This window comes from Triticum aestivum, chromosome 6B (genome assembly GCF_018294505.1).
Source record: "Triticum aestivum cultivar Chinese Spring chromosome 6B, IWGSC CS RefSeq v2.1, whole genome shotgun sequence".
NCBI classification, from domain to species: domain Eukaryota; kingdom Viridiplantae; phylum Streptophyta; class Magnoliopsida; order Poales; family Poaceae; genus Triticum; species Triticum aestivum.
In genome coordinates this window covers 534262979-534288668 of record NC_057810.1, presented here as the reverse complement: position 1 = coordinate 534288668, position 25690 = coordinate 534262979, and the positions used below count along the sequence as shown (strand labels likewise).

The 25690-nt window shown below is 46.4% G+C and overlaps 1 protein-coding gene and 1 pseudogene across 1 annotated transcript; both read left to right on the top strand.

Moving 5' to 3' along the window:
* The first annotated feature begins 4617 nt into the window (after positions 1-4617).
* Positions 4618-4756, top strand: LOC123140377 (uncharacterized; annotated as a pseudogene).
* Positions 4757-23372: 18616 nt separating this feature from the next.
* Positions 23373-24882, top strand: LOC123134374 (myb-related protein Zm1). Its single transcript, XM_044553639.1, has 2 exons — positions 23373-23746; positions 23863-24882. Exons 1-2 carry the CDS (start codon positions 23478-23480, stop codon positions 24587-24589), a joined length of 996 nt encoding a protein of 331 aa, XP_044409574.1. The 5' UTR covers positions 23373-23477; the 3' UTR covers positions 24590-24882.
* Positions 24883-25690: the final 808 nt, after the last annotated feature.

Genomic DNA, 25690 nt, shown 5'->3' with positions numbered 1-25690 from the left:
GCGTGGTAGCGGTCCGGACGCCCGCAAAGCCCCCAGTTTGTTTTCGGTTTACGGGAAAAATCACGTTCAGACCGGTCGGCGAACCAATACAGGGCTCGCGTTGGATGACAAAACACGTTTGAACCGTGTGGTCCGGACGGTTACGGGCGGTTTGAGGTTCGACATTGGATATGCCCTTAAGAACATTCTCCATTGGTGTTTTTGTTGTTTTTCTCTACCCGGCTTTTCTGGGTTGTTTTTCTCTGCCTGGTTTTTCTGGTTCTTTTTTTTATGCTTGAAGTTTTTAAGATAACTTTAAAAAATCACAATCAAAAAAATTGTTTGGGTTTTTAAAAAATGTTTATAAATTTCAAAAAATGTTGACTTGTTGACTTGTTCGTGTGTTTTTTGGATAACCGAACGAAATGACTGCCTCCACGGGCCACCTTCGTTCGTTGTTCGCGCCAGACACCACGAACGTTATTCTGCCCAAACCGTACGAGCTTTGCAACGGCGAGCACGTCGCCAGCCTCAGGCACGGGCCTTCGTCCGGTCGCCACCACAGATCGACGGTGCGACGCCGACGGCAACTCAGTCGGTTCCCATGCCGTCTTCTGCAAGTGTAGCTTCCGTGTTATCAGTATTCTCCACAAGTAGGGTATTCTTCAGAGTTCCGTGGGTACTACCGGAATTTCCATGTCTATACGTTCTGTCCAGGTCATGAACATACGCAGTATTACTTACTCTTTTTTTTTTAAGAAGAGGGTGTACGTACATACTTTCATGTGGATACGTATAGCTCCTGTAGGTTTAGTAGCCAGTAGTAGGTCAACGTCGATATGATGTACCATCACAAACAGGTGAAAGTAGCTTAAGCGAAGACAATGGCAAAAGAAAAAAAGCCTTGTTGAGACTTGAGAGAAGACATAGCTTTCATTAGGACATTTTCAAACATCAGAACTTTGAAAACATTGTAACGAAAGCACGCGTTAATACAGTAAGAACACATGTGCATAATAGAAAAATTAGATAACGCGTGCCTTACATAGATTTCATTGGCTCTCGGACCCCCGACCCCCGAGTCGCTCCCGCGAGCGTCCTCGGGGGAAACCCTAGCCGCCGCCCCTCGTCCCCCCGTCGATCTCTCTCCCCCCGCCGCCACCGCACAGCGCCACCGGGCAAAGACCGGCCGGCGTTGGTGGCGGCGGGGATCTTGCCCCTCTTCTCGCGGTTGGCGTCTGGCGCGGGACGGCGCGGCGCAGGACGGCGCTGGGCTGGGCGGGGCCTAGCGGAGCGGCGGAGGGCGTGCTGGGTGGCGGCGACTCTGCCTGGCGGCGGTGCAGCTGCGGCTTGAGGCATATCCAACACGCGGCGGCTGTGGCTTCTCTGGCGGCGGCACGAGTTTCCGGCGGCGGCTTGGCAGCATGGCGCGGCGGAGCTCCGGCGAGGATTCGGCGGCGGGCTGGAGGGCTAGGCGTCGTCCAGTGGTGCTGCCTCCGTGGCGGTTGCGGCTTGGGGCCCTGGACCCCGATCCGATCTAGATCTGGTGGTGCCGAGGTCTGGGCCATGGCGGCTGGCGAGGCATGGGATTCGTCGAGGCTTGTCGGCCTCTAGGCACCATGGGGGTGCCGGCGGCGACGCGTGCCCGGCGTGGTGAGACTGCTGGACGTGGTGGTCATCTTCTTCCCGAGATGGCCGACCAGAGGCTTGGTGATCGGATCTCGAGATCCATCATCTTGTCCCGGCTGCGAGTAGGGGAGATATGGTTGCTGGTGAAAACCGTGCCGACGGCAGGCGATGGCGGCGTTCTCGCCGTTACCTTGATGAAGGCATCGTCGTGTAACTATTGTTGACCCACTCGTGCTGCTCCGGGGGAAACCCTAGGATCTGGTGTTCCAGATCGGACGATGGCGGCACTGCGGTGTCGTTTCTCTCTTGGGAGCATCGTTTGCGGAGCAGCGCTGGATGTCAGAGGCAGGAGGTGGAGCGGCTTCGTCTTACACGGAGCTTCGGGGGTGATGTCAAGTCATGCCTGACCGACAGGTGCTACGCTTTGTCATGCCTGGTCGGCAGGTGCTACGCACGACAAATCTTCCAAGGACTTCAAGCTGTGTCGGCTGGTGATACCTGGCAGCATGGCGCTGAGGTGTATCAGTGGCGACCGTGACGTGCTAAGCTGTTTGCGCGCAGGGAGGAGGTGCCGTTTGGCGCCGTGGTGGCGTCGACGATAGCTAGACCGAGCAAGGTTGATGCATCAATACAGTTTTGAAGATGGAGCGGTGGCAGTTGGCGGCGGCGGCATTTGAGTGCACGCCGGAACGGTGAGACCCATGCCCGGCAGGCGTCCTGGATGGGTTCTTAGGTCTTAGATGTTAGGTTTGGCTGCGATGTCTGTTTGGTATTAGGCCCAGGCTATCTGCGCCCCTTCATCAGCTGGATAGAGGTGCTTAGACGGCGGCTTTAGTCTTACTGTTGTATTACTTTGTAAGGTCTTGTGAGAATAATTAATAAAGTGGCCGTATGCATCGCCCAGATGCAGAGGCCGGGGGTCATCCTCCTTTTCTAAAAGAAAAACATAGATTTCATTTCTTTTGACTAGCCAGAATTATAAAAACTCAAAAGCCATAGTAAGTACAGCCAAATCAGATTCAAAGCACACACAAAAATCAGATTCAAAGCACACTGAGAAATATCGGTGTGGATTGTAGAAGTTTACTGTCTTCTCCTTACAACTAAAATCAAAGAGAACTTGCTCCTTTCCTTCGAATCAAACGAATAGTGTCCTCAGCAGAAAATTTCCTCTGTTTCTCCAACAAACCAAAGGAACACTAATAGGCATTCGAAAAGTGCCCTTGATGGTTCACACTGCTACCCAAAGGTTACTTCATTCACTCTCAAGAAATCTTCTGAAAGTGAAACAAAGTTGCCTCTCACAAACCTTGCAGCAACCACAGCCTCATACACTCGTACGTGCGATAATGTGCGCTATCATGCATGTCCTCTCTGTCTGGGGCTCTGGTTTCCATTTCATCGGTACTTACGCTTTGCTTACAGCATCACCAGGTCATCCATCCAACACACCTCAGTAGGAGTACATGACTATGACACAAATCTTACCGATTTCCTATAAAATGACAGCCCCTTTGGACTTTATCACGGTCAAATCACTCTTACCTAATTCGGTCGATACTAACCGCTAGTCCCTATAGGTGGTTGAAAGTGAAAGACAATGGCCTGTTGTTCAAACACTACACAAGCTAGATCATCTTGCCTGAGACTTTTCTGTTGCATAAGGTAGAATGAGTAGTTGATGACTTGGTTAGTATTTCTGTTGTCCATGAGTGCAAGCCATTTTATAAGGGAAACACAATAATTCAGTATTTGTTCCATCTGCAATTGTAAAGTACCACTAACTGTAATTAATTTTCCATGATTGAAGTGCTAAGAGTGCATTATTCAAGAGCTATTAGAGAGAACAAAAGGGCGAGAGTGTTTGTCTTCAAGAGCTATTAGATTGTTGAGAGCTATTAAGCCCTCATTTTGTTTGCACAATACAGACATATTTTAGCCCAACATTTGTAGCTCCACAATTCTTCCTACAAAATATGCATATAGAATTTTGCGATGAATTTGCGAAACATGTAGTCGTGGATGCTGAATGTTTAAAAACACCCAGCTGCATATGCGCCGGGTACAGAAAGTGCACACTCAGTTCGTCCGTCTCCTATCTCTGGCAACCCTAAATATATATCACCGTAGATCCTCACATTATAGGTGTACGAAAAGTTGGCTGCATTGTCCTTGCGCTGCAACATTTTCTATGTCTGTCTATATGTATGTCCACACTTCAACATCACACAACTAGCTTACTCTTTTGATCAACTGAGCCAAGGTTGTTAACAGATAGGTTTGTAGCTGCGTGTCATGTACGTATAGCGTACGAACCATGTAACGAACTATGTAATCTAGACAGGTGGTTAGAGTAGATATGATCTCATCTCATGTATAGCTTGGAGTATGGGTCAAGACTAACAACCACCTGCCGATCCTTGTACTTGTTGATGATTATATAACACGTACGCGTCCCTGCAAGTTAGCATACGCTTCCACCATCGTAGTTTTACATGATAACCAGAGCCATCCTCGAACAACTCCATGGCGTCCTCAAGTTCCTTCTCATCCTCGCCGTTCGCACACGCCGCCACCGAGAAGCTCACGAAGGGCAACCAGGCTCTGTGGCGGGCTACGGTGCTCTCGGCCATCCAAGGAGCACAGATGGCCAAGTACATCGACGTCGAGCAACCGCCGCCACCCATGCAGATCGATGTGGCATCGTCAGACGGGAAGACGACGGTGAAAGGGCCGAACCCTGCTTTCCAAACCTGGTATGCTCAAGACCAACAAGTCTTCTCCTATCTCCTGACGACACTTCCGCGTGAGATAGCTATCCAGGTTGCTTCATGCCACACCGCTGCTGAGCTCTGGAACACGGTGGAAGGGATGCTTGCATCCCACACTCGTTCCCAGACCACAAACGTCAGGATCGCCCTCGCCAATCTACAGAAGGGCAACTCATCCATCACCGACTACGTCGGGAAGATCAAGTCCCTCTGCGACGAATTGATCGCTGCGGGGAAGAAGGTGGACGACGACGACATCGTCTCCCACATACTGGCCGGGCTCGATGAAGATTTCGATCCGGTGGTTTCTGCCATGTGTTCCCGGGTGGAGCCGGTGACCGTGGCAGAACTGTTCTCACAACTGCTGAGCTTTGAAACAAGGCTCAATCTTCGGGGCGGAGGGTCTCAATCCTCTGCCAACGCAGCCACCCGAGGTCGTCGAAACGGCGCTGGCGGTGGTGACCGCGGTCGCCGCCAAGGTGGCAATGGTGGTGACCGCGGCGGGCGCGGCGGCGGCTACTCCAAATCTGGAGGGCGTGGTAGCGGACACGGCAACAACAACAGCAGCGGGGGCAACTACAACAACAACCATGCCTCTGCTCCGAGGGTCCAGTGCCAGATATGTGGCAAGATGGGCCACCCAGCCTAGAAGTGCTGGAAACGGTACGATGAGTCGTACCAGGGCATGGAGGAGAAGTCAGCCAACCTTGCTGCACCGTAGTACGGGGTGGACACGAACTGGTACCTGGATAGTGGCGCCACCGATCACATCACAGGAGACTTGGAGAAGCTGGCCGTGCGAGATCGCTACACTGGAAACGAACAGATTCATACTGCCAGTGGATCAGGTATGGTTATTAAACATATTGGTCATTCAGCCATCCATACCCCTGAACGTGATCTTCTTCTAAATAATATCCTTCATGTACCGCAAGCCAACAAAAGTCTAATCTCCGCTAGTCGCCTTGCTATTGACAATAATTCCTTTGTTGAAATTCATCCCCATTCTTTTCTTGTCAAGGAACGGGGAACGAAGAAGGTGCTCCTTCGAGGCAGGGGTAGAAGAGGACTCTACCCAGTTAGGCACACGGGATCCGACGCCAAAAAGCACATGCTCAGTGCCACAAAACTATCCTTGGATAGGTGGCACCGGCGTTTAGGCCATCCATCTCCTCTTATTGTTAGCAAAGTCATTAGCAAGAATAATCTCCCGTGTGCAAATTCGTTCAATAAAGATTCAGTATGTGACGCATGCCAAAAAGGCAAAAGTCACCAGTTGCCTTATCCCAAGTCAATAAGTGAATCAAAATTTCCATTAGAACTTGTGTTTCTGATGTATGGGGTCCTGCTATTGAAACAGTAGGGAGGAAAAAGTATTATGTGAGTTTCATTGACGATTTCAGTAAATTCACTTGGATATACTTGATCAAACACAAGTCTGAAGTGTTCCAAAAATTTCATGACTTTCAACATCTAGTAGAACGTCAATTTGATCGCAAGATCCTTGCTCTACAAACAGACTGGGGAGGGGAGTATGAAAAGTTGAACTCCTTTACCAAAATAGGTATATCTCACCATGTCTCGTGCCCTCATGCTCACCAACAGAACGGGTCGGCAGAGAGAAAACATAGACATATTGTCGAAGTAGGTTTATCCCTTCTTGCTCAAGCCTCTATGCCTTTGAAATTCTGGGATGAGGCCTTCATTGCTGCAACTTATTTGATAAACCGAGTTCCTAGCAAAGTCCTCAAGTTTGAAACACCCTTTGAAAAACTATTCCATGAAAAACCCAACTATTCCATCCTCAGGGTTTTTGGGTGCGCCTGTTGGCCGAACCTTAGGCCCTACAACAATCACAAACTTCAATTTCATTCTAAGCAATGTGCTTTCCTTGGGTATAGCAATCTCCACAAAGGGTTTAAGTGCCTTGACATATCTACTGGACGTGTTTATATTTCCAGAGATGTAATCTTTGATGAAAATATTTTTCCTTTTGCTAGTCTCCACCCAAATGCCGGTGCTCGCCTTCGTGCTGAAATTTTGTTACTCTCTCCGGAGCTGTTAAACCCTTCTGATCACGGGGGTGAATCTCATGCTGATGATCATGTGTTTAATAATCCTAATCCTTCCACTAATGAGGCCTGTACTGATGAAAACAGGGAAGAAAACAGTGCTCCACACTATGATTTTATGCAGCAATAGAGATGTACAGGTGCCAGACATGAGGTAGATCCGGCTGACAGCGCTGATCCCGAGAGATCTCATGCAGAGACAGAGGCAGGCGGGACCGGCGCGGATCCCAGGAATGATTCGCCGCCGCCAACACCGCGTGGGTCTGGCGCGTCAGCGCGCGCCACGGAGTCCGGCGCGCCAGTCCAGACGGGCGGGGGCAATTCGCCTGTGTCGTCACGTGTGACGCGTCAAGAAACGGTTGGGGCTGGGGCGGCGGTCCCACAGAGCAATGATGACTCTAGCGGTCCCGCGCGGACCCGTGGCCGTGGGTCGTTGTCACCAGCCGACAGGATCGCAGATCCGCAGCAGGATGAGCGCGCGGATGACCAGGAAAATTCGCCACCGCTTTCTGTGTCAGTACGAGGTACGGGATCCTCTGCGGCTGCTACTGGATCTGCTGTGGCTACTCCAACTATAACGACACGAGTCACTCGTTCACAGCGATGTATTACCAAACCATTAGTGCTCAAGGATGGCACGGTCAGGTACGATAAACACTTCAAGTTTGCAAATTTTGCAGCCACTGGTGAGCCGCAAAACGTACTTGAAGCCTTGCATGATAAAAAATGGAAAAATGCTATGCGTGCTGAATATGATGCTTTAGTAAGGAACAATACCTGGCACTTGGTTCCACCAAAGCCAGGGAGGAATATTATAGACTGTAAATGGGTATATAAAATCAAAAAGAAGGTAGATGGAACAATAGATAGATACAAAGCTAGATTAGTAGCTAAGGGTTTTAAACAACGTTATGGTATTGATTATGAGGACACCTTCAGTCCAGTAGTGAAGGCTGCTACTATCAGACTTGTTCTGTCTATTGTTGTTTCCAAGGGATGGAATCTTCGCCAATTGGATGTTCAGAATGCGTTTCTACATGGTGTTCTCGAGAAAGAGGTCTATATGCGGCAGCCACCAGGTTTTGAGAATACATCCAAACCTAATCATGTATGCAGGTTGGACAAAGCCTTGTATGGCTTAAAACAGGCACCAAGGGCATGGTATTCAAGGTTGAGTGTTAAGCTACAACAGCTTGGATTCTGTCCATCAAAGGGAGATACTTCCCTATTCTTTTTCAAGAAGGGCAAGGTGATTATATACATGCTTATTTATGTTGATGACATAATTGTAGCAAGTTCTTCGCAAGATGCCACATTAGCGTTGCTAAAGAATTTGAAAAGTGAGTTTGCTTTGAAAGATTTGGGAGAATTACACTATTTCCTAGGCATTGAAGTTAAAAGGATACAAGATGATATTTTACTCACTCAAGAGAAATATGCTTCTGATATTTTGAGTCGTGTAGGGATGAAGGATTGTAAACCTTCTAGTACACCCATGTCAACTACAGAAAAATTGTCATTGAATGAGGGCACACTACTAAGTCCAGAAGAAGGGACAAAATATCGAAGTATAGTTGGAGCACTTCAATATCTCACACTGACAAGGCCTGATATATCTTTCTCAGTTAATAAGGTTTGTCAGTTTTTGCATGCACCAACTTCTTTGCACTGGACAGCTGTAAAGAGAATACTGAGGTATGTTCAGGGCAGCAAGGGAATAGGACTAAGCATATGCAGGTCTCCGTTAACCACGGTGAGCGCCTTCTCTGATGTAGACTGGGCAGGGTGTCCAGATGATAGGAAGTCCACAGGAGGCTTTGTAGTATTTCTTAGTCCCAATCTTGTGTCATGGCAAGCAAAGAAGCAAGCAACTGTCTCAAGATCCAGTACTGAAGCAGAGTACAAGTCATTAGCAAATGCTACGGCTGAGGTAATGTGGGTGGAAACACTACTTGATGAATTGGGTGTATACAGGCCACATGTGTCACGCTTATGGTGTGATAATCTAGGAGCAACATATCTTTCTGCAAATCCTGTGTTCCATGCAAGAACAAAACATATCGAGATTGATTTCCATTTTGTTCGTGAAAGAGTTGCTCAGAAGAAGTTGGAGATAAGGTTCATACCAACTGGAGATCAGGTAGCTGATGGTTTTACTAAGCCACTGCAAGTTCGACAGCTCCAAGCCTTCAGGAACAATCTAAACCTTGATACGTTGAGATTGAGGGAGGATGTTAACAGATAGGTTTGTAGCTGCGTGTCATGTACGTATAGCGTACGAACCATGTAACGAACTATGTAATCTAGATAGGTGGTTAGAGTAGATATGATCTCATCTCATGTATAGCTTGGAGTATGGGTCAAGACTAACAACCATCTGCCGATCCTTGTACTTGTTGATGATTATATAACACGTACGCGTCCCTGCAAGTTAGCATACGCTTCCACCATCGTAGTTTTACAAAGGTCCCTGTTCCATTGTCATATTGAATGAACCAGAGTTGGCACACGTCGTCGTTCAGAGAAACGGAAAAATTGCCTTAGGTTTGACCAAGAAACTTAGCAAGTAACTCACTCTAACTACAGGAATGATCAAACATTGAAGATTGTTGAGAGGGTTATCATGCCTCATGCCTCATGCTGAAACTAGAAACCAGAAGAGTATAGGAATGCGAGGACTATATAAAGCTTCCAGACAGAGCATATAAAAGTCCAAAGCTACCATCAGAACTAGTTGGGCACACTTTATACTAACTGCATAAGTTCCAGGTTCTACCCATCCCAAAGTTCTTCTTTTGTTCATTCATAGGAAATAAATATCCAATACTTGATTGGCAAGCTAGGCCCCCACGCCGACGGTCCTCAAAATTTAAGTCTTTTCATTGCAATCCACTGTAACCCATCTTGGAAGGCCACCATTCCGCCAATGCACCGGGCATCGCAACACCTTCACCAAGACACATCCAATTTTCCAAAGTTTGTTGTTTCGTACTAGTATATAGGCAGAGTCAAACTTTAGAAACTATGAGTGCTGAAACCTTCTAAAATATTTAAACCGGATACTTGACAAAAATATACGCATACGTATCCTGAGAAGCACTAGATTAATTTACATATATTGCAATACAAATTAGCCACACAAAGTATGCATTTTGCAAACCTTGCGAACGCTTCAAGCGACAACATTTTTTAGTGCTGGGCTTTAGGTTGTTTGCTTAGCTATATCTAGCTAGAACAGTGAATCACAGGTCATCAGTACCCATTGCCGGGCACAGCCACTGTAGCTGAGAGATGTCCGTAGCTGAGGGTTCCTACTGTTTTCACTGTCAAAAAAAAACAAAAAACTGTAGTTGAGAGATGTCTGAAGCAACTTTCAGCACATGCTCCAAAACCCTGGGTGATCTTTCGCACTCGCTTCGGTTTGTCTTTCAGTTGTAAGGTCAAATTGTACAGTGTATACGACCCCTTGAAGCTTGTGTAAACACGTGCTTTTTTAATCGGGAGACTGGACAAGGAGATAGGTACTTGTTAGCCTTATGATTATGTTAACTGATCACTGGTATATCGAAGACTTATGCTTACTGGTGGACTTATGTTTACTAGTACATGATAATCGGGCCACTCGACAAGGAGATGGATACTTGTTGGTCGTATGGTTATGTTAACTGGTCACTCTAGTAGATCGAAGACTTGTTTTTACTATAGCTACGAGTGGACCTGTGTTTTGTATATGATACCGATGTTAGCGGTCATGATCGCAATACCCTGTTTAATCTCATGGACCGCGCCATAGGTCTTCTCTATCAAGCTTTTTTAAGGAACAATGTGTAAATGTAAGTACATTAATCAACTACTCCCTCCGTAAACTAATATAAGAGCGTTTAGAATAATAAAGTAGTGATCTAAACGCTCTTATATTATTTTACAGAGGGAGTACTACTTTGACGTACTTGCAATCGTAACTATGCAACGTGGAGGTACCTTCCACCACCACCACCACCACTCCCCCCTCCCCCCCAACCCAAAACCCCATCGCCGCCGTCGTCAGCAGGGTGGACGGCCTGGGCAGGAGCAGATCCCGCTCCCGTTTCACTCCCTTCTCTCCCCCAAAAAATCTCCTGGTCATCTCAACCCGGTCGTGATTTACGCCTTGCACCCTTGATCCAGCACCTTGTGTGCTTCCCCATTGTCGTGTAGTGATACCTGCCCTGGTGTGCTCCTGATATGGTTGCAAGGTGCCTCCCTCACAATGCGCCGTTTATGTTGCGTCGTGGGATCCCCTGTTGTCTGTCCAGGGAGGTGTGAGGTGACTTGAGGCAATGGTAAAGGTTGTGAAGCCACGGCGGCGTCGAGAAAGGCATATAGAATCGGGATTCTAAAATCTAAGTCAAATCGGAGCTCCGATGATAGGATCGCAACCGTGGAATCTTAACTCTCAGAATCATATAAATATAGATTATACTAACCAAAAATTTTAGGATCATTGGTGTTAATTTGGACCGTGAAGTCGTAGAATAAAATCATGACCCCAACTACTCTGGCATCGAGAATAGCCGGCGAGTATCGTCTCACCATACCGGATATTCCTCCTTGGTATGTTGGTAGATCGGTGATTTGTTGCCACAGGTGAGGCAAGCAAGCAAGAGGCGGCGTATGGTGGTGTTGTCCGATACACATCTGACACCGACTGCCACCTGGAAGGATGGTGTGGGACCACCAGTTTTGGTGGTGCTGGTGGCTTTCCTCCCTCAGCAATGCATTTGTCGCGCGTGCGAAGGCAAGCTTTCGTCATTCCATGCTTTTTGTACCCAGCAGCTCTTGTTGTGACTCATTTGCCTGCTAGTGCGAGCATGGCATTACTTGCGTGGAATCTCACTTCATGACCTTGCGTGTATGTAGTTGTTGGGATCACAGAAAGTGGAAGCGAATACATAGGTGAACTTTGATTTGGTGGTTCTTCTTGAGTACCTAGTCAGGAGCTCTGTGGTGAAAGCCCTAGGTTGGCCCGGCTGGCCATACCTGGCAATTGCAGCTTCTGGATTGTTACCTTGTTGACGGCATTGTGTGGTGTGTATCATACCCTTCCTGGAGGCATTCTTTTGGAGGACCGTGATCGTAGTCATTGCGTTGTCATTGTTGGTGCCGAATGTCGTCTGCATTTCATCGATTGTTGTTTCGATCACTTCATTTTTTTTCCTTTTCCCGCCTAGGCATAGCTCGCATTTGACTCAACAAGTGCAAAGGTAAGGAAGCTAGTCGAGCCTAGGAGGATTCACTTAGGTAGTTCGAACGTAGGGTCTCTGACAGGGAAGCTTCAGGAGCTAGTTGATGCAGCGGTGAGGAGAAGTGTTGATATCCTTTGCGTTCAAGAAACCAAATGGAGGGGTCAGAAGGCGAAGGAGGTCGAGGATACTGGCTTCAAGTTGTGGTACACGGGGACGACTGCAAACAGAAATGGCGTAGGCATCTTGATCAACAAGAGCCTCAATGATGGAGTGGTAGGCGTCAAGAGACATGGGGACCGGATTATCCTGGTCAACCTGGTAGTTGGGGACTTACTTCTCAATGTTATCAGCGTGTATGCCCCGCAAGTAGGCCATAATGAGAACAACAAGAGGGAGTTCTGGGAAGGCCTGGAGGACATGGTTAGGAGTGTACCGATTGGCGAGAAGCTCTTCATAGGAGGAGACCTCAATGGCCACGTGGGTACATCTAACACTGGTTTTGCAGGGGTGCATAGGGGCTTTGGCTATGGCATCGGGAATCAAGAAGGAGAAGATGTCTTGAGCTTTGCTCTAGCCTATGACATGATCGTAGCTAACACCCTCTTTAAAAAGAGAGAATCACATCTGGTGACTTTTAGTAGTGGCCAACACTCTAGCCAGATTGATTTCATCCTCTCAAGAAGAGAAGATAGGCGTGCGTACCTAGATTGTAAGGTGATACCTGGCGAGAGTGTTGTCCCTCAGCATAAGCTGGTGGTTGCTGACTTCCGCTTTCGGATTCGTGTTCAGCGGGATAAGTGTGCCAAAGTCGCTAGAACGAAGTGGTGGAAGCTCAAGGGGGGGGGGTAGCTCAGGCGTTCAAGGAGAGGGTCATGAAAGAGGGCCCTTGGGAGGAAGGAGGAAATGCGGACAATGTGTGGATGAAGATGGTGACTCGCATTCGTAAGGTGGACTTAGAGGAGTTTGGAGTGTCCAAGAGAAGGAGAAGCGAAGCTAAGAATACCTGGTGGTGGAATGATAATGTCCAGAAGGCGATTAAGGAGAAGAAAGATTGTTTCAGATGCCTATACCTGGATAGGAGTGTAGACAACATAGAGAAGTACAAGATGATGAAGAAGGCCACAAAGCAAGCTATCGGTGAAGCAAGAGGTCGGGCGTACGAGGGCCTCTACCAACGTCTAGGCACGAATGAAGGCGAAAGGGACATCTACAAGATGACCAAGATGCGCGAGAGGAAGACGAGGGAAGTTGGCCAAGTCAAATGCATCAAGGACGGAGCAGACCAACTCCTGGTGAAGGATGAGAAGATTAAGCATAGATGGCGGGAGTACTTTGACAAGTTGTTCAATGGGGAGAATGAGAGTTCTACCATTGAACTGGACGACTCCTTTGATGAGACCAGCATGCGTTTTGTGCGGCGGATAAGTCTGAGATCAAGGAGGCTTTAAAAAGGATGAAAGGAGGAAAGGTGATGGGCCCTAATTGTATCCCCATTAAGGTGTGGAAAGGCCTCAGGAACATAGCGATAGTATGGCTAACCAACCTTTTCAACCTCATTTTCGGGCAATCAAGATGCCAGAAGAATGGACACGGAATATATTAGTACCAATCTTCAAGAATAAGAGGGATGTTCAGAGTTGTACTAATTATCGCGGAATTAAGCTGATGAGCCATACAATGAAGCTATGGGAGAGAGTCATTGAGCACCGCTTAAGAAGAATGACAAGCATGACCAAAAATCAATTTGGTTTCATGCCTGGGGGGTCGACCATGGAAGCCATTTTCTTGATACGGCAACTTATGAAGAGATACATGGAGCAAAAGAAGGACTTGCATATGGTGTTCATTGACTTGGAGAAGGCCTATGATAAGATATCACAAAATGTCATGTGGTGGACCTTGGAGAAACACAAACTCCTAGCGAAGTACACTACCCTCATCAAGGCCTTGTATGATAATGTTGTGACAAGTGTTCGAACAAGTGATGTCGACACTGATGACTTCCCGATTAAAATAGGACTGCACCAGGGGTCAGCATTGAGCCCTTATCTTTTTGTCTTAGTGATGGATAAGGTCATAAGGGATATACAAGGAGATATCCCATGGTGTATGCTCTTTGCGGATGATGTGATGCTAGTTGACGATAGTCGAACGGGGATTAATAGGACGTTAGAGTTATGGAGACAAACCTTGGAATTAAAAGAGTTTAGGTTTAGTATAACTAAAACCAAGTACATGATGTGTGGTTTCAGTACTAGTAGGCGCGAGGAGGAGGAGGTTAGCCTTGATGGGCATATGGTGCCTCAGAAGGACACATTTCCATATTTGGGGTCAATGTTGCAGAAGGATGGAGGTGTTGATGAAGATGTGAACCATCGAATCAAAGCCGGATGGATTAAGTGACGCCAAGTTTCTCACATTCTCTGTGACAAGAGAGTGCCGCAAAAGCTAAAAGGTAAGTTCTACAGGACGGCAGTTCGACCTGCAATGTTGTATGACGCTTGAGTGTTGCCGACTAAAATGCGACATGTTCAACACTTAGGTGTGGCGGAGATGCATATGTTGAGATGGACCCCAACTTGTTTGGGACTAAAGGCTTCGTTGTTGTTGTTGTCCCTCCTAGGCATAGTTTCGATCTTGTATGACTGCTTTTTTGCCGATGTGATCTTTTGTGTATGCACATTGGTGTTGGTTGTGTGCATCATAATAATGCAGAAGCCAAATGTGTTCTCATAGTGTTTATATCCCCTTGATGTTTTATCATGTGTAATAAAAATTGTTCTTTGTCGGAGAAAACGAGAAGGCCCTGCATGTCATAATTAACTCAAAATGTTGCTAATGATATTCGTCTAAACAATAAACTAGCCAAATGAGAGAGAAAAGTGTGTCAAAATCGTGCATTATGTTTACCCTTATAGGCCTATAATTACACCAATATTGTGGTTGTAGTTTGGTACAAGTGACGATTAGCAAGCACATTAATTTCAAGCTCCCGCGAAAACAAATCAAGCACATTTCAGGAAAGACGTAAACTGGAAATTTAGAGGTATTCTTTGGTGTTGGGCTATAAAGAAAAAGCAAAATATTAGAAAAGTCAAGAACATGTTGGAAAAAGAAAACTGACCATGACTGGCCATGGCAAAAACAGGAAAATTGATAATAGGTGCAAATAATATCAATAAAAAGGTAACGTGGTTGTTTTTCATGAATAAAAATAAATAAATTGCGAGATTACTAGGATTCCCTAGTTACTCTATAATACTTCATTTTTTTCCTATTCTACATGTTTTTCTATTATATAATACAGAAAAACAATTGTCGCCTTTCAAGAATTCTTTTAATATTTTTTGATTTTCAAGAAATTGTTTTATTTATCACTTTGCTGGTTCTTTTCTTGACTTTTTCACATGGTTTAAAAATAGCATTTTTAAAGAACATTATTTGTTGAACTTTTGGGGTTCAGAGTTTACACATGAAAATCATAAAGCCATGCCTTAAATTAATAAAGCTCCAAAGATGTTGATGAACAATCTACAAAGCAACACAAATCAACAAGCAATCAAAATATTAAAAAAGAGGACATCTTGAAATCATTGAAGCCCTCTTTCGTGATCGAACCCCTAGGCAAAGGAAGAAGCTGACTCACGAAGGAGACCGGTTGCCCACGACGACATGCCATTTCATGCACCTGAGCGTCGTGCATTACAGTGCCATCATGTTCCATCGCTGAAGGAGGCCCCTTGCCTTCTTGCCATGTATCAATGGGCATCACATCATCGGGCGACGGAGACTCTCACCATGGAGCTTGGACCCCATGACCTTTGAGGTGAAAAAAAATTCAAGCACTACTACCTTGTCGAACCACGAATACATAGAGAACAACATCGTTGTTGTCCACATATTTTTTTCACACAAAGAAAAGAAAGCTATTATCGTTGAAGAAGAGGAATCTACTGAGCGGCAACATCAAATGTCTAGAAAGATGGTTGGAATCCACAGGAAGAAGCATCATGCACTCGCATCCTCTGCCCCCTGCTAACATCGGAAGAGGTGAACCCTATCCCCTATTGCTTGGGCTCGTGAAAGTTGATCGACGGCCAACTGAGGCACACATAGAGGTTGAGAGCACCGGAAAGAGTTGAAGGAATCAAATGTGTAGCCATCGGCATTGATGACTACACTCTAACCAGACCCCACACAGCAGTATGCCTTTGAACCATGTTGTTCCCAAGACGACGCCTCCAAGATGGATGTCATGCTAGTAGCAGCGACATACATCCAATCTAAATGGATTTAGGGTTTTCACCCGGAAGACAAAAGCGGGAAGACAAAAGAGAGACAGGAGATAGGAAGGGAGGAAGGGAGGAAGGAAGACAATGCCCTCAGGTGTCGCCTCCGTCGAGGCCGGCACATGACTAGGGATTTCTTCCAGCCACTGGTTTGCACCACTAACACCCCATCTGGTATGAGATCCGGCGAGGTGGGACATGCAAAAATAGGGAGTAAGTAGAGGCCTTGGGCCGACGAGACGACCCATCACACCACGATGGGCACCCGCTCTGATACCTCTCCGTCCGTACTACCGAGGACATGCTAGCCCCACACCACGCGTGAACTGCTTGCCGCGGAGCCGGGGCCACCTCTCCACACTAGGTCACTGCCTTGGCGCCCAAAGCCCTCCACGCGAGAGAAGAAGGAATGAAGCCCACCGCCACCTTCCTCTGCGACCTCGCAGGCTTTCCCGACGGCTATTTCTGATGGTGGCAAGGGAAGGGTGACAAGGAGAGGTTGTGGTCGCAGGCTAGGGTTTCGTTGCCACATGTATCGCCCCGGAGAGGAGAGATGCAGAGGAGTCAAAACGTAATCTCAGTGTTCAAAGTTAAGGGTAAGAATTTTCTACGTTTTCAAACTAGGACTAGAAATAAATCCGAGCGATAGTTGAGTGAACAAAAGGTTTATCCCGGCTTTCAACATCCTGCTCTATTTGTGGATTTCGATCCAAGGGCAACCAAATTGGCAACCACTTCAAAGCTCGGGGATCTCGTTTTCAGTGCCAAGTTCAATGTACTATCCGTTGCGCAGAATTGCTCAACAAACCAAGCATGATATTATTGAAATTTTGGCCATGACAAGGGACTTCCACAAGAGTACAATTTCTGAACACTAACTGGTCAAACCGAGAAACAGACAGATATGGCTGGTAGTTACACAAGACAAGCTGCCATTCAAACGAGTCAATCAATATCGGTCGCAGAGAACACAAAGGCAATTGATTCTGTAAAATACGAGAATATGCCAATGTCAAAACATGAATCTTTCAAAGCCGTGTTCACACGTGGCTTTCAGTTTTCCCTGGGGAAACACCCCGGCTCGGCAGCGCGACGTTTTCAGTAGTTCCAGCGCTCTATGCAGGACATAGTCAGGGATAAACGAGTAAACAAAGGGCAGCCCCAGGAAAAAAGTGCGGCTGCAGAAGCAAGAAGAGACACTCCATGGCCGCAAGTTCGAGTTAAAACAAGAGTCTATGGGTTGGGCAGCCCGGCCACCTATAGAATCTCCAGATGCACCGAACGGAGATGCAGTCAGGTCCTCCCGTCGGACTAATTATTTAACTCTGTTGAAAAGAAACCACATCATCTCTGACCGTTCTTCGCAGTGGTTAGCAGCCTACGTGAATCAAGAACTCAAGGGAGTACAGTCCGCCAAACAAAAACAAAAATGGGCGCAGTCTGCCTCGGTGACTTCGGAGCTTAACCGGGAATCTAATGATTGTTTGCATCCGTGGGTTTTGTAATCGGAAGCGAACAGATCGTGCGTAGTTATACATAGAGATGATTATCGCACCGCGCGACAGGCAAGGAAGTCGTGACAGGTAAGGTACACTAGTATAACCATGTATACGACGCACATGATGCAGTTCCTTGCAGGAGAAGGTGACGGGAGAGGGTACGTAGTACGCGCTGAAACAGACCGCGGGTTCAACCAGCAGACAGCACTGTTGTGGAAGCAGCAGGAGTGGGTCTCCCGGAAGGCCGGAACCCTGAGGGCGAGGGGACGAGCAAGTGACCAAACGTACCGGCGTAAACAGTAGGAATTACCAGCGTCGCTAGCATGGCGCGTTGTGGCACGACGTTCCTGTATCGCCGCGGCGCCCGTCGCCTTTCTCCCTTCACTTCACCGTCGGCCGGCGGCTTCCGTCTCGGTCGTGAGGGTGCCGGTCCCCGTCCTACAGAGTTGTCGATCACCAACGAGGCAACAACTCCACGATCATCATACAAAGAGCGCGCTAGCTATAGTTGTGAATGCTGGACAAGGAGTACGTGGATGCCCCCAACACCGCGTATGCTCGCGGTGCGCATGATTCCCCCGTTCTAATTGTCTGCATGAGAGTGCAGGAATATGGACCTTACCTCTTCTACAAATGCCGCTACACACGAAGGCTTTGGTCTTTGATCATTGACAAATACCATATTCTTGGTCTTCACACCAACGGTTGGCCCCTGTTCGACTCGGTTGAGGCTTGGTGGGCAAGTACCTGCGACAACGCCACTCCAAACCGCCAAGCTAAGGCGTCCCTCACCATGCTTATTTCGTGGACTGTCTGGAACGAGCGAAACGCAAGGGTCTTCAAGCACAAGAGCGCTCCTCCAACTATTTTGCTTGCCTCCATACAGACTGAGGCCAACCTTTGGGTCATCGCCGGTGCCAAAAAATTAGGGTCTATTATTTCGCGAGAGTGATTCATGCCGTGTATTGAGTGACTTGTAACAAACTCTATTCTCTCTTATTTAATGGATGAGGCAAAGCTTTTGCCTCCGTTTTAAAAAAAAATTGTACGCTGGCCGGTCAGTTAGACGCCGGCATGGAAAATAATGCACAATTAATAATCGTATAAACAAAGAGCACTTTTCTGCACTAACCAGCTAGTGCTTCCGTGCATGGTGTGCAAAGGCTTTGCCAAATAACAATTGTTTCGCGTCGTCGTTGCCTTGTCCCATGCTTGGGTACTTGGATATTATTCGCAGCTAAAGTAGGATTTATTTGTCGTCGGTTGCCGTTCTATATGCAAAAGGGAGTGCACACCAATGTCATGCAATACGTTTAGGGGCTCTTTTTTTCAACACATGATTATGGGAACGTAAGAATATAACAAAAACATGCAAGTATATGCCATGGCTGAATGGATTATCTTACCCAAAAAAAAGACAATAAAATTGCATCAAATGTACCATCGACCGTCACCATGTCTCTTCAGTGATTAAGTGTACGTGCAGGCGACGACGAGGGGTTAGATGGAACATCAATCGACTGTAGGTACGTAAAGGCAAAGAGCTTTACTTAAAGTCCAGCGCGCTGATTGGTCTCCCTCAACAGTGCAACATCCTGAACACATACGCACAGTGACCTAAAGCGAAAAGAGTACTACCTATTCGACACATGATTAATTCCAACACGGGGCCCGGTCCACCCAAGACACGTCAAGAGTTAGGTGCGAAGGAGGCAGTAGTAAAACCGGCGAGGTCCTGGTCACCACTCACTCACACACTCTAACTCAATGACTTGAGACCTTGTGCCACACTTGGAAGCAGCCTTTGGCCCGGAAAAGGACCGGCCGGTTGTTGAAAGCCACACCGAATCAGCACCCCATCACCGGCCGCCTGCCGAGATGCACGCAACGTCGTCCATGTATACACGAGGGATACGGGGAGTGGGACAAAGATTGCAATCTGCGGTTGGGAAAATGTGTCTCACATTTCGTAGCTACTGCTGCCTCAATAGAAATACGGCTGGGCTTTAGACTTCTCAATCAGCTCTTCTTTACTTTTGGAGTTGCGGTTTGTACAACATGCATTTTTCCGTAGTTATCTGAAAACTCTTCTTAAAGATGTACTACTCCCTCCGTTTCTAAATATAAGTCTTTGAAGAGATTTCATTATGGACCACATACAGAGCAAAATGAGTGAATCTATACTCTAAAATGCATCTAGATACATCCGTATGTGGTCCATGGTGAAATCTCTACAAAGACTTATATTTAGAAACGGAGGGAGTAGTAGTTTAGTTTTTCTAATGATGGTGTCTGGTGCAATTGTGCAAGAAATAATGTGTACTTTAGTTTTTAAGTGTTTAGACCCACCTGAATTATGCTATTTTACAACTAGCCATTTTTTCCTAGAGAACAAGAAACTACTCCCTCCGTCCCAAAGTCCCAAAGTTGAGACACTTATTTTAGGACGGAGGGTGTATATGTTTGGATGTGTCGGTGTACATGATATTAGATCAATGTGCACACATTTGAGGCGCCAACCAACCCATCAATAGTTTATACATGAGTTGGCATGTCATTCACAAGTGGCGTCAGTCTTTGTTGAAAAAAAATAAGCGCATCAGGATAAAGGAGTTACTAAAATTTGGATTGCAGGTTGCTTGGTCATTTGCACATGGTATTTGAATAATATGCGGAAATGGTCAAGCACACAATACCTATAAGTATATAAGTATATTGAGCCGAGCTGTTAGTCATTTGTACTTAGTCTTGGCCTCCAAGCTAGTTGTGCATGGTATCGGATCATTGCACTACACGTAACAAATGTTTAGATCATGAGATAGCTTGTAGATCTATCGACTGACATGTTTATGTACAATTACAAAGTATGCATGTTATGATCTGCTTGTCTATGTTTGGCTACAGTTATGATGATCTAATAACTATGAACTATTAGGCAAAGTTTTTACGTTTTGAATAATCGTAAGGGAAGCCCTATGGTATAAATAGAACTAAATTCACATCCACAATGACTTGAACCTAGGTGTTGGGTAGTACATCCATTCTTCCAACCAAGTGAGCTAGACTCACTATTTAGATAAAGTTCTTGGTACCATCATCTTTGAACTCATTTATTGTATCTATCAACTATCTCCTTGTATAGAATTGAATTATGATGGCCTATTGTATATGATATGTTGAGGTATAGTGATTTATATGCTATGATATGCTCCGACATTTTACCATAATAACGATGGCATTTGGCCTATTCAGGTATGATTATGATGATATGTTCATGAATTGTTAGGAAATTTTATTAGTTGTGATACTTTGGTAAAAATAGAGCCAGAAAAAAGTAGCTGCAAATAGTTTTCTTCTGTTACAAACTTCTAACATATTTTTATTGCTTCCGGTGTGCTGTGATTTCTTATTATAAAAGATCTACATAAACAAATTCTGCTAATTGGCCTGGAGTTTTTTTTTAATCTTAGACACATAAAGTTCAACACTATTCAATCTAAAATTCCAATATTGAAGGAATATGTTGGAATTGGGATGGTTGAATACTTGAATGTTGATCCAAAGTTTTAGAAAAATTAAGTGAGATATATAAAAGAAGTTAGACAACTTGATAGTATATAGACAATCCCTTTATAATTATTTAATTTCGTAAAAAAATTCTTTTTTTTACCATCCTAGTTGTATTTACTACAAGAATAAGATTCTACGGCTTAATTCTTCAGTTTATTGTTGAGTTTACCTTTGTAGATAATAATCGGGAGAAATGTGGAGCTTGGGTGGTGGTGACCTAGGTTTTTGGCAGTATGATATAACAATCAAGCAGGCCAGTAGCTAGCTAGAGTTGTGGAATTAGGCACGCGAGCTCCTGCAAAAGTATGTACTACTATATTATTAGACGCTAAAGGGGAAGGTCAATGATCACTGAGGTATTCTAAAATATCTCATCAACTTGCTTAAAATGACTAAAAACATGAGTAGGCAGTTTGTTTTCTCCCACTTGCTTGAATGGTGTGTGAGTAGTACTCCCTTCGTTTCAAAATAGATGACTCAACTTTATACTAATTAAGTACAAAGTTAGTATAAAGTTGAGTCATCTATTTTGGAATGGAGGGAGTATATTCGTAGTGGCACTGTAGGTTTTTGTACGTAGTGGAAGATATTTGTCTCACGACCTCTGCATCAATAGATGTACACTTCCAAGTAGGCAGTAGCTATTTCTTTGAAACAACAATGACAAGTGTAACAGTTAAAATATTATTTGTATCTTCTTTTTGCTAATAACAACAAGTGCCAATCTCACTATCAGCAGACAAATGCATAAAACCTTTTCAAGAGGCTACATTGCTTGACTGATTAAAAAAATTCACTAGCACCTCCACATACGCCTCTAGCCAGCCCAGCAACACTCATTTATTTGAGAGACCAGAAAGCATTTGGCATATTTGTGATACAAACCTCATATTCTTGCGATTCCAATAGTGATGTAAAAAGTTAATGCACAAAATATTCCAGTGAGCATATTCGGCATTGGTTTTTTCTTTGAGATGGACGGCTACATAAGTTGAATTCATGTACGGATGCAATCGGTGCACCTTTTATCCCACGGAACTAGCTCACCCTTAACTATAACACTAACTTTGTACTCTGATCCATAATAAATGTCATGGTTTTAGTTTAAATTGGTTCTTTTGAATCCTTAAATTCATGGCAGGACGTAGGATCTAATCACAAACGAAGAGGCTTAGAACCTACTGTAGTACCAATGGAATGTCTAATTCCTCAAAAAGAAACACGGTAAGTGGTATCGAAATAGATTTGTTTTCAAGCAAAGTGCTCACGGGTTGATCTCTCTTCTTCGTAACACATGTTGATCAGGAGAGCTCCATAATAGTTCAACAGTCAAATTTTCCCTTTTGCTCCAAGCTTTCACCAAAAGCAGACCCTGGTTTCACACGAGCTTAGTCAGCTCGCAGCTAAACCAAATGAGCATACACATACAAATCAGACAGCCTAAGCAACCGTATGTGACATTACAGATCCTACTTGCACAACTAAAAAAAAAAAGAGAAAACAGCACTGAGGTCACGCCGCAGACCCAGGAAATCATTACCAAAAGTATGAATTCAGTAACCTTATTTAACCAACGACAAAGTTGATCGGCGATAGCTGCTGCTAGCTGTACTTAGCATAGGTTGAATCCCATTTCACGCACTAAATTTAACCCGTTCAACTAGATGGACATGGACCCAAAGTTCAGATTGTTTGATTAGATCCTGAACAGATTAATTAATGGAGACAGAGATATAATTCTCTCCCACTAAGAGAAAGAGGTACTGCTAAGTTAAGTTCTAAATAAATCGACGGATATGATTAAAAACAAAAGGATGTGTTCATAACAAATAAGATCCATTTCATTTTATCCTGGAAAAGCGCAATCATCTCTAATTGTCCCCAACCACTCCAAAAAAGTGCCCTCAAACTTTTTTCTGGCCCGGGGAGAAAGGGCTGCAGAGAACATCATCGTGATTTAGTGATTTTTAAGCAAGTGTACGTGTAAGCTCGCTCGGTGCATGCACTGCCCGTCAGTGCTGAGTGCACATCCTGATTAACAACAGAGCAGCAGGGAGGAGTAGACCCTGCATCGCATCATGGATCCCGGAGGAAACCCGGGCCACGAACGGATGGGCGGCCGGCCCCAGGAGATGGCGGGAGGGATGGACATTTTGCTCTCCTGGGACAGGGGTTTGGTAGGTAAACGCAATAGTCTGGGAGGTAGGAGGATAGAGCCGGTACGTAGGGCCTCCCAACTCGTGGGCTTGTCACCTGTCGCCCCAGCGCGAGCCCTGCCACCAGTAAGTAGGAGTAGTAGTTGCGTCAGTGCGAGCGTGCGCGACGCACATATATACCGGCCGCGCCCGGCCCCGATCCATGCTCTGCACCGTGCCACCACCTCCTCGACCCGGGCCAATCGAACTAGAACAAGCGAGCAGAGTGGTCTGGTCGGGTGGCCGATATGGGGCGAGGCAGGGCACCGTGCTGCGCCAAGGTCGGGCTGAACAGGGGCTCCTGGACGCCGCAGGAGGACATGCGCCTCATCGCCTACATCCAGAAGCACGGGCACGCCAACTGGCGCGCCCTCCCGAGGCAGGCCGGCCTGCTGCGCTGCGGGAAGAGCTGCCGGCTCCGGTGGATCAACTACCTGCGCCCCGACCTCAGGCGCGGCAACTTCACCGCCGAGGAGGAGGCCACCGTCATCAAGCTGCACGCCTTGCTCGGCAACAAGTAAGCTTGATTTGCCTGCATTCGGTTCGGCAATCAGTGCTGGAAATTGTTGGGCGTGCTTTAATTGGTCCAGGAGTGGTCGCTGGTGTTCTGATGGATTTTTGTTATTTGTTCAGATGGTCCAAGATCGCGGCGTGCCTGCCCGGGAGGACGGACAACGAGATCAAGAACGTCTGGAACACGCACCTGAAGAAGAAGGCGTCGGAGCAGAAGCCAGGCGTTGGCGAGAGCAAGGGCGAGGCGGCCGACGGAGACCCTGACACGCCCGCCCCTTCGTTGTCTTCGGCGTCCTCATCGATGACGACCAGCGACGGGTCCAACGGCGGCGCCGGGGAGCAGTGCGGCACGAGCAACGAGCCCGAAACGATAAACGTACCATCGCCTCTCGAGCTGGAGCTGGAGCCAGTCATGGACATCCTGGACATGCTGGCCGACGAGCCCACGGAGGCGTTCGCGACGGCGGCGCCAATGCCAACGTCTTCGTGCTCGTCGTCCTCCCTCACGACGTGCGCCGGGGGCGGCGGCGGTGTGGAGGAGCTGCTCGAGCTGCCGGACATCGACATGGACGCTGACATCTGGAGCATCATCGATGACGATGTCGCGCGCCTACAACAAGGCGATGCAACAGTGCCATGTACGACCAAGGAGGGAAGCGAGTGGTGGTTGGAGGATTTGGAGAAGGAACTCGGCCTGTGGGGCCCCGCGGAGGAATCCCAGCCCCAGGCGGGCCCACTCGACCAGATAGGCTACCCGGGCCAACTCTACGAAACGGAGGGGGACATGGTGATGGTATCCTCCTGCCCGCCGTCCAGATCGGATCATGAGGCGTCCAATTCTGAATAGAAGGTTGAGATCCACGGTGGTCCCATCGGATGCACGAGATCAAACATTACAACTTGGAGAAGTTTTTAACGAAACGTTTGAGTTGCTTATTTGGTTTCATTGTTTGAGTAAAATTCAAAGTAAAAGGGGCGGGTCGGTTAGAATGCACATACAAATTGGAGGAATGAAAAGTTAGGTCAATACAAGGCCAAGTAGCACGAGTATCTCTACTATCTAACAGTTTTTAACCAAATGTACCATGGCATGTACTATGCAACAGCACTCCACGGATCAACAGCCAGTGAGAAGTGCTATGCAGACATGCGTACGGATGCAGTATGTCATTTGGTTAATTTTGTACTAGTTCTTAATAAAAAAATCGCGACTAATTTGTACTGTACCATGCACATATACTGCACAGCGTCATGGTGACGCAAGAGCTGGATCATCCGATGGCCCACCACTACTACCACCATCATGTATGCCTTTTGAAGAATCATCACCGGGCTTTGATTATGCATTCTAAAGCAACTTGCTTTTGCTAATGCGATGTAACCTTTTTCTTCTCCTTTAGCTTGCTTTTATTTTATTTTATTTTATTTCTTTAGATTTGATTGCATGTTGCTTCGGATGAGCAAAATCACATGAAACTTGATGATAGAGAAGTTGGTCACCTAAGCAGTGAAATGGGAGCATGGGAATGGAGCCATATTTTGGTGGTGTTGAGTTCTTAATTTTAAGGGCTTACATTCCTTTTCGAAAACACCGTACAACATATTAGTCATTGTTAATGTTGATTTTTATTTTATTTTTGAGATCCACTTCTTTTCGAGAAAACTGACAAATCAACTCAGTCGGTGCCTCAATCTTTCGATGATAAACACTTTGTCAATTTGGGTGGAATCAACTTTGGTGATGCGACGATGTTGCGCCTTTGCAATCGCTAAGAGCAACTCTAATAGACCCCGCAAAAATGGCAAACCCGCAAAATTCTGGCGAGTATACGGGCTCGGCCCAATTTTCTGGCCAGAACAGAGCCCGTATACTCGCCTGGCCCGTAATTTTTTTTTACCGCGGCTCGCAAACCGCCCCGCCCCCCGACCAGTATATCTACGGGTTGGC

Coding starts and splice junctions, on each gene's coding strand:
- LOC123134374 (XM_044553639.1), top strand. CDS start 23,478: ATGGGGCGAGGCAGGGCACCGTGCTGCGCCAAGGTCGGGCTGAACAGG. Junction 23,747..23,862: donor CACGCCTTGCTCGGCAACAA/GTAAGCTTGATT, acceptor TTATTTGTTCAG/ATGGTCCAAGATCGCGGCGT.